This window comes from Myxine glutinosa, chromosome 12, assembly GCF_964187855.1.
Source record: "Myxine glutinosa chromosome 12, kmMyxGlut1.1, whole genome shotgun sequence".
Taxonomy (NCBI): domain Eukaryota; kingdom Metazoa; phylum Chordata; class Myxini; order Myxiniformes; family Myxinidae; genus Myxine; species Myxine glutinosa.
This window is the reverse complement of record NC_136272.1, coordinates 89187617-89202880: the sequence shown is the minus strand read 5'-3', so window position 1 is coordinate 89202880 and position 15264 is coordinate 89187617. Positions and strand designations below refer to the sequence as shown.

Genomic DNA, 15264 nt, shown 5'->3' with positions numbered 1-15264 from the left:
GACAGACAGGGGTTAAAACAACCTCCGTCCACCTTTGGTGGCAGAGGAAATTAACTTTATCCACAAAAAAGTGCAAATTTCCAGATCATTTAATGATGGCACTCCCACCTGGTGAATTGCTAAGCCCATACATTGCAACATTCTTTCCGGAGTCTCTCTGAGGTCAGTAGCAAAGGAAGGAATGTCAGCAATGAGCATGGAATCTTCCTGCAGCTCCTTAAAATCGATGAGAATGCTCCCTTTCTCTTCTATTTCATCCTGTGTTGCCAGTGACAAGTGCAGTAGCATTAAGAAATTAGAAGAGAAGATATTTCTCTCCCAATGTTGAAGAAAAACTTGAGCATTACATTTGAGAAACAAGGCAAACATGCACCTAAAACTCTACATTGTTCTAATGCACCTAAAACTGCACATGCACCTAACACTCTGTAATACAAATTCTCTTTGGCTTTTCCTCACTGCCACATTATATTAACACTGGCCAATCTTCATGAGCAATCAATCGAGTTGACTTCCATTTACAAATAAAAAACCCCCAAAACACATTTAAAATGTCCGAAACGATATCTCATCGATGGGCTTCTGGTTGGATAAATAAATAAATTCGGTCAACAGGTGACAAATCGGCAGAATACATGACAATCAAAAATCAGAACCTGATGCTTTTCCAAGAATTCCCATGAAAAAGAGACCAGTGCATCAATTTTTTTTGTATTACCACATGCTCACATGCTTGCAGCAGCATACCTTGTTGTACAACTCGAGTCTTTTTATGAAAAAGGTTTCAAAAGATTGCACCTTCCGAAGAACATCTGGCATCTCACTGTAAGCTTGAAAAACACAAAAATTGTGTAAAGGGCAAGACACTGGACAACATCAGCCATTTTCCTGACTTAGTGGCTTTTCTCACTCACCTCTGCTATGATAACGAGTGAACAAGATAAGCAGATGAAAATATTCTATAGAAAGGAAAACAATTTTAATGTCTTTAGTCCAGCGAAATAAACATCTCTTATCTGCGACATATCAAAAACACCCTTTATCGAAGGTGCCAGAGATGGAAAAAAATAAATAAATAATAATAAACAAGCACAGTATACAGAGTACTCAAGTAAATGCATCAATAAATTTTAAAAAATAAGCAAACCTTTAATCTTTTTCCGATATATTATTTACATGATTGCCTTTTCAAGTCTCTATTTGGAAGTCAAAGCCGAATAGAAAAACAAACAGAGCGAAGTCGATGGTGTGTCATCGCACATCCCCACGCTTCCCACCAAAAGCAAAGTTTAAAGATGGCAAAAGGTTCCACCAGGAGAGACTAAATGTCAAATTTTGAGTGAAGAAATTATCCGTCTTTTGGGTCGTTCCACCTGGTGCATGAACCGGAGGTTAAATCCCATAAAATATTTCATGAATCCCCCAATGACGATTGCAAATACAAAGTTTCATCAAAAATGTTCGTTTAATGTGCCTTGCAAAGATGCAAAAATTGCATTTTTCGGTATTTTACCTTTTTGAACCAGTCCCAAAATAATACTGTTGTTGCACCTTCTTGCCATTTGGTGATCATAACTACCAAATTTGGTGAATTTCAGCCCAACCGTTTAAGAGGAGAGAGCATGACGAACAGACAGACAGACACACCTGATTACAATATCTTCCCGTTTTAAAGGTGTAGCCCCATAGGGGCAATACCGTCTAGAACAGTGTTTGTCTGTCCGTATGCATGCCCCTCACAAACGGACAATAAATCAGAGTTGAGGATCTGGTCACATGACAGGAGGACAGCGTTTAGTAACCATGAGAGTTGCATATTTTACAAAAAGGAAATATAATAACCTTCTGTAGAACGTTTTGGGGTCCCAGTGGGTGTCGTAACCAGTAGGAGGTTTCAGAAATTCCTCAATCTAATTATGATTTTGAAATGTGATCGACACAGACCTTACTCACAAATCCAGAAATAAACAGATAATGATGGCTCGCTGGTTTGATAATATCTCAATACAATCGTGATTTAACATTATATTTTGATATATTAAAATTATAGTATTAATTTGTGATTGAAATGATGAACGATGCTGTTTGGAATGAAAAATAGAGATATTGAGTTTTAAAGCAGAATGAGGAAATGACGTAAGGGTTTCTATCCGTGACATTCGCAGATTTCCAAGTTGCAGTTTCGCCATTGACTAGCAACATTCAGACTGGGTTTGTTTTTGTCCAAGTCCTTCACGAACCTGCTGTCAATGCCCGACGTTTGACTGAAGGTGGCACAGGAATATGGAATTTATTGGTTCATCATTTGCCATTTGCTGTTTTTTTATACCCAAGTCATTCACGAACCGGGTGTCCATGCCTGAAGTGAAAAAATGTAATACTTACATTCTTTGCTAACTGCTAACTGGTATCCCCATCCATGTCATACTATCCTGTTCAACTAAAGTATCAAACAAGCCCGGCTACACCGTTTTTAGACCATCGCTTGTTTTCAAAAGGTGTTGGGACAATGAACAGTATGCAATGATAGTCCAGCGCAAGTCAGGGGCCAAATATTCCCCATTCTTCCCTGCTTCGCAGATAAGGAATACGTCAGAGCAGTGCGGTCATGGTCAGACTGCCGATCGGTCCCCATGGACTGGCCTTTCCCTCTTGTCTCTGTCTCTTTCACTCGCTCTCTCTCTCTCTCTCTAACTCTCTCTTCCTCATATGTGGCGACTTCAACTGTCATCATGCCAGCTGGCTGGGTGTGGGTTCATCTCTCACTAGCCATGGCACCTCAGCAAAGGATTTCTGCGACTCATTGGGACTGACACAATCTGTCAATTTCCCGACCCGGATCTCAGTCAATGGAGTATCTTCTCTTCTGGACTTGGTTATGACTAACTTCCCTGCAAATGTCTGCTGCTCTTCTTCTGCTCCAATCGGTTCTTCTGATCATGTGCTTGTTAAAGTGGACATCTCACTGGTCATTCTCAGAGAGCCTCCTCAGCGCCGACGAGTCTGGCATTTCACTCAGGCCGACTGGCATGGTCTGCAAGCAGCCATCAATCAACTGGACTGGTCTCCCATCTCTAATGCCTCTGACATCAATTCTTCCTGGGAATTCTTCCAAAGCAAACTGCTCTCTCTCATGCACAGATTTATCCCATCTCGTCTTCAGTTGTCTTACCCTTCCTCCCGTCCATGGTACACTGAATCTTGTGGTGAGGCAGTTGCCCTGAAACAACTTGCCTTTGCGTCTTGGAAGGCAAATCCAACTGAAGGCAATCTCAGTTCCTTCCACCAAGCTCGAAACAAGTGTGTTTCTACCCTCAGGAGTGCCAGGAAGCACAATCTCTCCACACTCAAGATTGAACTCTCAAACCTGTCTCCTTCCTCCAAATCCTGGTGGCATCTGGTCAAATCCGTTTCTGGTGTTTGTTCCCCCTCCATCCCCTCCCTTACCTCAAATGGCTACACAGTTGACACCGCACGTGACAAAGCCGAATGCCTCACCTCTGTGTTTGCCTCAAAATCATGTGTCCCAAACCCATCTCTCTCTGTTCCCACCTTTCCCAGTCGAACCCAACTGCTCCTGGACTCTGTGTCCTTCTCTCCTGACAAGGTGGAGAAGTTTTTATCAAACCTCGACTCTGATTCTGCAACTGGACCAGATGGCATCAGCCCACGGGTCCTAAAATCCTGCTCTTCCGCTCTATCTCACCCTCTCTCTGTTCTTTTCACCCTCTCTTTTGCTCAAGGTCATCTGCCAGCATCTTGGAAATCAGCAAACATTACCGCTTTACACAAAAAAGGTGCAAAAACAGATCCTTGCAACTACAGACCAATCAGCCTGCTCCCAATTATCAGCAAAGTCATGGAATCCATCATTGCTTCGGATATCAAATCCTTCCTCTTCTCCAATGGCTTGATCTCTGATCATCAATTTGGATTCAGACCAGGTCATTCTACTCTGGACATGTTGCTTCTGCTGTCTCAACAATGGATGGAGGTCCTCAATGCCAAACAGGAAATCAGAGCTGCCTCACTTGACATATCACGTGCCTTCGATACGGTCTGGCACCCAGCTCTGCTCACCAAACTCACCTCCTATGGTATTCATGGAAATCTCCACTCATGGCTTGCGGACTTCCTCTCTGGTCGTATGCAACGTGTGGCCCTGAATGGATTTCTCTCATCTCCCCTTCCTGTTCTGGCTGGAGTTCCCCAAGGTAGTGTTCTGGGCCCTGTGCTTTTTCTGGTCTTCATCAATGATCTCTCCGACTCCCTGGAAAATCCTCTCTATCTCTTTGCTGATGACTCCACTCTCTGCCGCTCCATTCCTCATCCCTCAGATCGGCAGTCTGCAGCCTCCTCACTCTCTGCAGACCTGGACAAAATCACAGACTGGTCAAACAAGTGGAACATGTCTTTCAATCCTGACAAATCTCACACTCTTACAATGTCTCTCCGAAAGGACCGACTGGAAAACCCTCCCATCTACTTTCTCAACAATCCTCTCCAAGAAGTTCTGTCGCTCAAGCTTTTGGGTCTCACTATCTGCCATGATCTTTCTTGGGAAAACTACATTTCCAAGCTGGCCTCCAAAGCCAGTCGCCGACTGGGCATCCTCCGTCGTGCGAAGTCCTTCCTTGGCACACCTGAGCTCCTCACCACATACAAGGCTTTCATCCGTAGCTCAATGGAATACTGTTCCCCCCTCTGGGCTGGTGCTCCTGCCTCACACCTAGCTCGGCTTCACGCTGTTGAGGCCAAAACTTTCAGAATCATTGGAATCTCCTGCGATGAAGTCAACTCCGAGGGCCTTTCACTCACTCACCGCAGGCAGGTTGGTGGTCTTTCTGTCTTCTACCAACTCCTCTCCGGCCTTGCTCCCCCAGCTCTCTCTGTGCTCTGTCCCCCCAATATTCCTTCAGGTCGCACAAGATCTGCCTGCAACCCTCTTATGGTTAAACTGCCAAAATCTAGGCTCTCTGCTCACCTTCACTCTTTCATTCCCCTTTTCTCCCACCTCTGGAACAAACTCCCCCACTCCCTTCAATCCCATTCCTCCCTCCAGGTCTTTAAAACAGCTGTTCACCACCATGTCTTATCTTCCCCCATCCAAAACCTTGATCTTTTCTAACCCCGGTAATTCACCCGAGTCCTTGCAGTGTTCATATGTTTTATACCTCTCCCACCTCCCCCCCAAGTCCTCCCGATGTCCCTGCTCTCAAATGTTGTGTTTGTGTCCTTCCCCCTCTCTTCCCATCTTGTCTGCTGCTCCCCTTGTTTTTTGTGTTTTGTGTGTCGGTTTGACTTTTTGTCTGATTAATGTTAGCTCTTTCACGAGCCTCGATCTTGTATACAAAAAAAAACAAAAAACAAAAAACAAAAAAAAACTCTAACTCTAACTCTAACTCTGTCATGGCCCTGACTTTCTGAAGGTGGGGGTACACCATCCTTGATGTGGGGAATCTCGGGGTCGCACCTGAGAGATTGATCGGCTGTCTCCGTGCCGGAGGCTTGTTCGAGAGAACTGTTTGGGGCTATTCAACAACAACAACAACAACAACAACATGGAATCACAGTTTCTTTATTAGCAGTGCGTTAAGGTACGACCTTGGCCGACAGAATGACCTCCGAGGTACGCACACTCTCCTCTAAGCCTTCTAACCTGGGTTTGATTGCCGACCCAGCTATAAGGGAGAAGGGGAGGGAGAGAGAGAAGGGGGATGCTTTTGCTGGCTTTTCCCTCCACTTGGGACGGGTACTCTTCCTGGTGTTATAAATACAGCAAGTCCTCGCGTAACATCGTTCCGGTTAACATTGTTTCATTATCAAGTCGCTGATCTTAGAGAACATACTCAAGCTACAGTATAAACCATTCCGTAAATACTGGTGTATAAACTGTACCGTAAATACTGGTGTATTAGCCCACCCAGACAGAGTACATATAGACCCCCTTAGACTTTGATTTTCTTAGTGCCGTGAACAAACTTCAGTACATCAGGGGGTGATGAAGGTTGTGGTCAGGTTTCATCGAAATAGTTTGTGTCGTTTCAGAGGAAAAAGCAAATTCCTATTTTGGGGGGTCAAACCTGCATCCACTTTGACCCCGGTAAACCCCCTTAGACCCCGATTTTTTTTGTATGCCGTGAACAAACTTTAGTCACAACACAACAAATATCAGTTGTGCCAAGTTTGGTCACAATCTCTTCAGCGGCTTCAGAGAAGAAGTTGTAAGTGTTTACGGACGGACTGACGGACGGACGACGCGCCATCGCATAAGCTCCCCTGGACTTCGTTCTAGGTTGAGCTAAAAATAAACTATAACTTATGATATTCAATTGTTTGTTTAAAATTATTGAAAACTCGTGATCTACATGTAATAATGTCTTTGGTCTCAAAATAAAAAGGTTTTCCCTGGAACCTAGACCCTCCACCCCCTGTTTATAATAATTATTATGGGGAAATTAGATTCGCTTAAAATCATTTGTTAAAGTCGCACTTTTCAAGAACATAACTACAACATTAAGCGAGGACTGACTGCATGTAAAATGGTAAAAAGGGGTGTAGAACAATTTTAGGTTGTAGTAGTTTAATAAAAAATAATTTATTCTGAGACTGACCTTCACCAGGGAAATAGAGTTGCCAGCCTTTGTATGGTGAAAACTCATCCAGTATTGGCCGCATATTGTGGGGTCTTTGAGGATTGGCGTGTCGTTGGAAATTCCTCCCTGCGTGAATAAAAGCGTCATAATTCCATCGTTCTGATCCATCGTTAGCAGTTAAAAGGAAAATGCGACTTTGACCTGCCCACTGGTCACTGAACACAATTCTCGACAAAAAGGTTTTTTCATTACAAGATCAAAGCACAAATATTGGTGAATCCATTGTAAAACTTCAGTAACACCTGGTTTTCATTGACAGTGAATCCTGGTTGAAAACTGTGCTGCTCCTGATACTGCATTTCCATGTAATTTAACCATCCTAGTTTGGGCTGTCGAAGCAAGCTCACCCCCTTGATTTCCTGACCCTTTCCCAAAGGGTGAAGACACGTGCAATGGCATAATCGCCGGCCAATCAGGTAACGAGTGGGCCTTTACATTTTTGGCCAAACCGAAAGAAAATATGGCATGTTTTTGGCCTACAATGATCCAAAATAGTGTTTGGTGTCCTTTAAAGGTGTTCAGTTGGCACAAAAGAAGAGAGAGGTCGCAACAGATTGAGAATTATATATATATATATATATATATATATATATATATATATATATATATATATATATATATATATATATTTATACATATATATTAATATGAGATGTCAGATTATCGTGAGTGGACGACACATATTCAAAGTCCGAAATCACTCATACGGGCATTTCTTTCGGGCACAGTAGTGCACTTCAAACCATAGATTTTACTCAAGCATAGACGGGGTAGTGAAGCCCATGGTCAAAAGGCCTGGGAGAATACATGAACCTGTGGACGATACTACCCCTAATGTGTCCTACTTCCTAGAGAAAAGCTCATTTCACATATTCTTAATCCTATGCATCCTCTCTCTTCTCTTCTACCATCTTCATACTTATAAAAGGATTTAAAGGCCAAAATATGTCATCTATCCTGTGGGTGTTCGTTTGAGGCTTGATGAGAAAGAACATCAGTTAAAAACAGCCACCAAATGGAATCACGACCTTTTCACTAAGCTTGGACAGACTATCATATTCCGGCTGTGGGAGAGTAAGGACTTGTGGGAGAGCACGGTTTTCAATCCGGGTTGAATGGAGCATGGAAACAGTGACTTGCACAACTAACTTCATCCAATCTTGCATCCAATAACTTTACTATCAAAAAGTAAGAGATCATAACGGTAATAAATTGATGAGGAGACACAAAATAAAAGTCACATAACACCCATTGATTCACTCCTCCACCCCAACAACTCATAAGCCTCAGTTAGGAAATTTGTTTCTGATAACCAGCCTACATCATTCATTGGTGACAAGTACAGCAGCACCTATGGTAATTACTGTAGTCAATGAAGGGACAAATACAGTACTGTACACTTATAATAGATATGTTTAAAAGTTTGGTAGTTTTGCTTGTTTTTATTTTTTCGTCAACAAGGCGGGAAATAAATCTCCGTTTGGTGCACACTATTGGGATTTCCTGTATTACAAAGCGAGGCATCCAATGAAATGAGCCACCAATGGGGGAATTTCTGCTCATGATCAGGTAGACAACAGGAAAGAGATCCAAAAGGAAATTCAGAACTAGGTAATTTACTGTTATTCATACTTCATAGTCTGATCAACTTCCTTAAATAATGCAGTACATATAAAACTTCTTTATTTGTTTTATGAAACTTTTGTGCTAAACAATGCCAGCCGTCACGGAAGGGTGAATCTTCCTAAAATGGTATGTACTTGTACAGTACGTTGGAGTCCGAAGAAAAACGTTATCACTTGAGAGTTGGAAGAGTCCGGCATGTTCCCATTGTGAAACAACACAAACTCATCGAACCACGAAACGCATTCCACATTTGGGCCGAATGTACCAAAGCGAAAAAGTAAAAAGTGTTTCCAAAAAGAAAATACAGAACAATTCAATGCTTCAAACAAATAGATATCTAATTGTGAGATTGATTCATAAATATTGAATGTACTTGTGTTTATATTGTCACTAGTTTAATATGTGGTTTGTTTGGCTGTTACCTGTGTAAACGTTCCAAAGGGATTTGCAATTTCTCCCAATATGTCAAGTGGGGCTGTCAGTATAGCCTAAGGATGTGCACACTCATCTCTGGGCTGTTTACCCTGAATTTGATTCTGAATCCTGACCCAGCTATAAACTGTTATCCTGGTGTTTCACATGCAGGTAGAGCCATCAATACGAGTGCAGTCCCTCGGATGAGCGTTAAGCTGGGTGTTCCATCTGCCAGCATACGTTGGTAGAAGATCCCATGGTGTTCTTTGCGAAGAGCAAGTTAGTTATTGCTGACACCCCAAACAAATTACTAATTCATCACCTACAGTCGAGTATCTTGTATCAGAACGGCTACCATTCAAGGATTGTACCGAGCCAAGAAACTGCTGTGGCAGAACCGACACTCTGTATAAGGCATGGAGCATTAATAATAATAATAATAATAATAATAATAATAATAATAATAATAATGCTTGTTGCAGCAATGGTTGCAAAAAAGTGGAAATACCAATGTAAAATCACTTAATAGAGTGATGGACCACCACAGATGGCCAGTACGGTCTGTATGTGCCATGGCATAGAGTCCAACAGCATCTGAAATTCTGAAGAAAGGATGCGGCATCATTCATCCATGAGAAAGACACTCAACTCACACCTGGTTGATGGAGGTGGAAAACGCTGTCTCAGGTGTCGTTCCAAATTATCCTGTAAATGCTCCATTGGGTTCAGATCCAGTGACTGAAAAAGCCATGCCATATGAATAACATCAGTGTCATGCTCATCAAACCATTTGGGGACCACATGTGCTCTGTGGATGGGGGCATTGTCATCCTGGAAGACACCCCGGCCAGAAGGAAGGAAATGCTGCAACATTGGGTAATGATAATCACTCAGTACCATTAAATGTTGATTGGCATTGATATACAGTATATGGGAGAGTATGCTGGATCAGCACGTTGCTGCGTCCTTGGACGACTCCTCAGCACCATCCCAACACACACCACTGTGTGTGCTACGAAATGAGGTGTTTTTATGGCAGCTGGAGTGCAAATCCTGCCACTAACCTCCTTGAGAGAGGACCCAGTACCCTGGTACTCATTTCGCCAACCTCGGAAGGATGGCAGGCTGAGTCAACCCCACCTGGTATTAATTAAACAGCTGAACCGGATTCGAACTCAGGACCTTAGAATCCCAAGCCCGCTGCCCTAACCATTAGGCGATTGGCGACCCAAATCATGCTCGGAAAATGCTTCCCACAACATACAGAACCATCAGAACCCTTAAATTTTCGACATCATCAGAACCCTTAAAAGAAAAAATTTTCGTTCTCTGTTTCGTACCAGTCGTTCACCCCGTCCTCCTTGTTTAATATCTGTACTCACAAAAAAAAAAAAAAAAAAAAAAAAACCCAAAAAAATATTTCCTTCCCAGGTCTTATTCGTTTATTTGTTGTTCTTATTTGTTCGTTCGTTCTTCATTCGCGATCACGCGGTTAGAAATGTATAATCTCTCCCCTGAACAACTATTTTCTCTCATATATTATAACACCCTTTTCTTCTTTGCCTACAAAAGGATGCTTTCGTCTTGCTCACCAAATCTATTCATTCCAAAAAATATCTATAATACCATCTCTTACAGTTCCTCCTTTCTACATTCCCTAAACTATCCAGAACTCCATCCCTCCTCCAGTGTCCTCAAACGTATTTTTGACTCGAAGGTCTCAAACTCATTTTGCAAAAAATGTTCGTTTCCCATGAATCGTACACTTTTCAAAATCCAATCTCACCCCTCCCCTCCAAATCCTCCCCATCACCCATCCCTTTCAAATCTCCCCCCTTGCCCCTTCCCTCCCCTCCCTCCTAAACTCCCCCCACACCCCTCCCCTCCGAGACTCTCCCTCGCTCCTCCCCTCCTAGACTCCCCTCTCACCCCTCCTCCTCAAAGCATCCTCCCTGCTTCTTCCTCCTTCCAACTTTCACCTTCATCTCCCCAAACCTCCTGCCTTGCTCTTCCCCCTCCTCAAATAACACCTCACTGTGCCTCACCCAATCTCCATCAAACCTTTTGTCTGCCCCATTCTTCCCTTTCTCCAAGCTACTCTGAAATCTCTGACACACCTTCAACAGCTCTCCCTACCTCTTCCTCCTCTTCCACATCTTACCCTACCCCTCCCCCCCCCTGTTCTGGACCCGATGCTCCCCCTTCCTCTTCATTAACGGTATGGACCTCAAACATCCGGGGCCTTCGCTCAAACTTGACTGACCTCTCCATACAGGTTGCTTCTGACAAACCAGATGTGATCTGCTTAACAGAAACTTTCCTCCTTCATGATGTCTCTGATGCCTTGGTATCTCTCCCAGGTTACTCCCTCCTCCGGTATGATAGACCTGAGCCTCGTCCTGGAGGTGGGGTTGCTATCTTTATAAAAAACTCTCTTCCTCACTCGCCCTCCACTGCCCTCTCTCCACCTCACCCCCAGGAATACCTTTGGCTACGGCTTCCCCTTCGCTCCCACCTTTTGTTCATATGTGTGTTGTACCGTCCACCAATCAGCGATGACTCCATCTACATCTCACTGTCTGATAATATGGACCAACTTCTATCTACCCATCCCAACTCTCTCTTCCTCATATGTGGTGATTTCAATTGTCACCATGCCAGTTGGCTGGGTGTGGGTACCTCTCTCACCAGCCATGGCTCTTCAGCAAAGGACTTCTGCGACTCACTGGGACTGACACAATCTGTCAATTTCCCGACCCGGATCTCAGTCAACGGAGCATCTTCTCTTCTGGATTTGGTTATGACAAACTTCCCTGAAAATGTCTGCTGCTCTTCTTCTGCTCCAATCGGCTCATCTGATCATGTGCTTGTCAAAGTGGACATCTCTCTGACCATTCTCAGAGAGCCTCCTCAGCGTCGACGAGTCTGGCATTTCACTCAGGCCAACTGGCATGGTCTTCAAGCAGCCATCAATCATCTGGACTGGTCTCCCATCTCTACCGCCTCTGACATCAACTCATCCTGGGAATTCTTTCAAAGTAAATTGCTCTCTCTCATGCACAGATTTATACCATCTCGTCTTCAGTTGTCATACCCTTCCTCCCGTCCATGGTACACGGAATCTTGTGGTGAGGCTGTTGCCCTGAAACAACTTGCTTTTGTCTCCTGGAAAGCAAATCCAACGGAAGGAAATCTCATTTCCTTTCACAAAGCCCGAAACAAGTGTGTGTCCACCCTCAGGAGAGCCAGGAAACAATATCTCACCATTCTCAAGACCGAACTTTCTTATCTGTCTCCCTCTTCCAAATCCTGGTGGCGTCTGGTCAAATCTGTTTCTGGTGTTTGTTCCCCCTCCATCCCCTCCCTCACCTCAAACGGCTTAACGGCTGACTCCGCACGTGAAAAAGCTGAATGCCTCAACTCTGTGTTTGCCTCTAAATCTTGTGTCCCAAACCCATCCCTCTCTGTACCCACCGTACCCAGTCGTACCCAGCTGCTCCTGGACTCTGTGTCCTTTCCTCCTGACAAGGTGGAAAAGTTTCTGTCAACCCTCGACTCTGATTCTGCAACTGGTCCTGACGGCATCAGCCCACGGGTCCTAAAATCATGTTCTTCTGCTCTTTCACTCCCTCTTTCTGTTCTCTTCACCCTCTCTTTTGCTCAAGGTCATCTGCCATCTGCTTGGAAATCAGCCAACATCACCGCTTTGCACAAAAAAGGTGCAAAAACAGATCCCAGCAACTACAGACCAATCAGCCTTCTCCCAATTATCAGCAAAGTCATGGAATCCATCATTGCTTCAGATATTAAATCTTTCCTCTTCTCCAATGGCTTGATCTCTGATCATCAATTTGGTTTCAGACCTGGTCACTCTACTCTGGACATGCTGCTTCTGCTTTCTCAACAATGGATGGAGGTCCTCAACGCCAAACAGGAAATTAGAGCTGTCTCCCTTGACATTTCACGTGCCTTCGATACGGTCTGGCACCCTGCTCTGCTCTCCAAACTCTCCTCCTTTGGTATCCATGGAAATCTCCATGCATGGCTGGCGGACTTCCTCTCTGGTCGTAGTCAACGTGTGGCCCTGAATGGGTTTCTCTCATCTCCTCTTCCTGTTCAGGCTGGAGTTCCCCAAGGTAGTGTTCTGGGCCCTGTGCTTTTTCTGGTCTTCATCAATGATCTCTCTGACTCTCTTGAAAATCCTCTCTATCTCTTTGCTGACGACTCTACTCTCTGTCGCTCCATTCCTCATCCCTCAGATCGGCAGTCTGCAGCTTCCTCACTCTCTGCAGACCTGGACAAAATCACAGACTGGTCAAACAAGTGGAACATGTCTTTCAATCCTGACAAATCTCACATTCTTACAATGTCTCTCCGAAAGGACCGACTGGACAACCCTCCCATCTACTTTCTCAACAATCCTCTCCAAGAAGTTCTGTCGCTCAAGCTTTTGGGTCTCACTATCTGCCATGATCTTTCTTGGGAAAACCACATTTCCAAGCTGGCCTCCAAAGCCAGTCGCCGACTGGGCATCCTCCGTCGTGCGAAGTCCTTCCTTGGCACACCTGAGCTCCTCACCACATACAAGGCTTTCATCCGCAGCTCAATGGAATACTGTTCCCCCCTCTGGGCTGGTGCTCCTGCCTCACACCTGGCTCGGCTTCACGCTGTTGAATCCAAAGCTTTCAGAATCATTGGAATCTCCCGCGATGAAGCTATCTCTGAGGGCCTTTCACTCACTCACCGCAGGCAGGTAGGTGGTCTTTCTGTCTTCTACCGACTCCTCTCCGGCCTTGCTCCCCCAGCTCTCTCTGTGCTCTGTCCCCCCAATATTCCTTCAGGTCGCACAAGATCTGCCTGCAACCCTCTTATGGTTAAACTGCCAAAGTCTAGGCTCTCTGCTCACCTTCACTCTTTCATTCCCCTTTTCTCCCGCCTCTGGAACAAACTCCCCCACTCCCTTCAATCCCACTCCTCCCTCCAGGTCTTTAAGACAGCTGTTCACCACCATCTCTTATCTTCCCCCATCGAAAACCTTGATCTTTTCTACCCCCGGTAATTCACCCCAGAGTCCTTGCAGTGTTCATATGTTTTAATCCTCTCCCACCTCCCCCCAAGTCCTCCCGATGTCCCTGCTCTCAAATGTTGTGTTTGTGTCCTTCCCCTTCTTCCCCCTCTCTTTTGTGTCCTCCCCCCTCTCTCCCCATCTTGTCTGCCGCTCCCCTTGTTTTTTGTGTTTTGTGTGTCGGTTTGTCTTTTTGTGTGATTAATGTTTGCTCTTTCACGAGCCTCGATCTTGTATACAAAAAAAAAAAAAAAAAAAAAAAAAAAAAAAAAAAAAAAAAAAAAAAAAAAAAAAAAAAAAAAAAAAAAAAAAAAAAAAAAAAAAAAAAAAAAAAAAAAAAAAAAAAAAAAAAAAAAAAAAAAAAAAAAAAATGTTGGAACCAGGCACTCAGGGTTCTAGAGTTCTTTAGGTTGGTGCCAGAGGTGCACTCGTCCATTTGTCAACAAGGTGAAGGATGATTCATCTGACCATATCACATTTCTCCACTGCTCGGTCGTCCATTGCCTGTGTTCTTTGCACCACTTGACTCACAAACGTGCATTGCCAGGTATGATGAGTGGTTTGTGCACTGCAACCCAATTATGGTATCCCGCTCTTTGGAGTTTTCAGTGGACTGCTTCGATGAAACTGGCTGCACGCACACCAGGTTGAAATTTACAGTCAATTGATCGATGCCTTGCACTTCAAATTAATACACGGATATCAGGATCATGGAGTGTTCGCTTCAGTCCACTGTTGACTTTGCTGATGATGGCTTTCCCTCGGAGTTCCATGCGGACATCACAGACACCGTTTGCTCGTGAAACATCAGCAAATTGAGCTGTCTTTGTCACTGAAGCTCCTGCCAAACGTGCCCCAACAATCACCCCACTTTCAACATCACAGAGGCCTCTTGCAGCCATGCTAGCCATAATTAGAGGCAACAGGCCTGTGCAGCATTTTTATGCATGCCCTAACCATGCTGGGATGTTATTTGCTTATTTAACACATGGGCCACATCTTTGAGGAAACCATTGCTTTAAATATATTGGTGTCCCTCATTTACCCAGGTGTTTCCGTTTTAGTCCATGACCTGCACTTTTTTTTTTTTTTTTTTTTTTTTTTTTTTTTTTTTTTTTTTTTTTTTTTTTTTTTTTTTTTTTTTTTTTTTTTTTTTTTTTTTTTTTTTTTTTTTTTTTTTTTTTTTTTGTTGTATACAGGATCGAGGCTCGTGAAAGAGCGAAACTGGTACCATCTGCGTTCTACTGGTACCATTTCATTGGGTTCTGCAGGGAGGAACAACATATATTTGGACAGGTGTGAAAACTGGATCACTGGTACCATCTGCGTTCTACTGGTACCATTTCATTGGGTTCTGCAGGGAGGAACAACATATATTTGGACAGGTGTGAAAACTGGATCACGCAGGTACACTCCAACTCTTTACAAAGTTTGATCTTGAGCCTTATTTATTGTCATGCCAAATGTGAGTTGAACTGGGACCTGACATTGTTGCCAAACAAA

The 15264-nt window shown here is 43.9% G+C and overlaps 1 protein-coding gene across 9 annotated transcripts in view; it reads right to left on the bottom strand.

The window, feature by feature from the left end:
* Positions 1-15264, bottom strand: part of MCM8 (minichromosome maintenance 8 homologous recombination repair factor) — a 112532-nt gene that overhangs the window by 60560 nt on the left and 36708 nt on the right. For all 9 annotated transcript variants that reach the window (XR_013620963.1, XM_068132055.2, XM_068132056.2 and 6 more), the window contains 3 exons: positions 6615-6722; positions 748-830; positions 109-258 (listed from right to left, as the gene is read on the bottom strand). Coding sequence is in view for 8 of the 9 variants with exons in the window: in XM_068132055.2 (XP_067988156.1) it covers positions 109-258; positions 748-830; positions 6615-6722 (341 nt within the window). In the remaining variant the exon portion in view is untranslated. The remainder of the gene's footprint in view (positions 1-108; positions 259-747; positions 831-6614; positions 6723-15264) is intronic.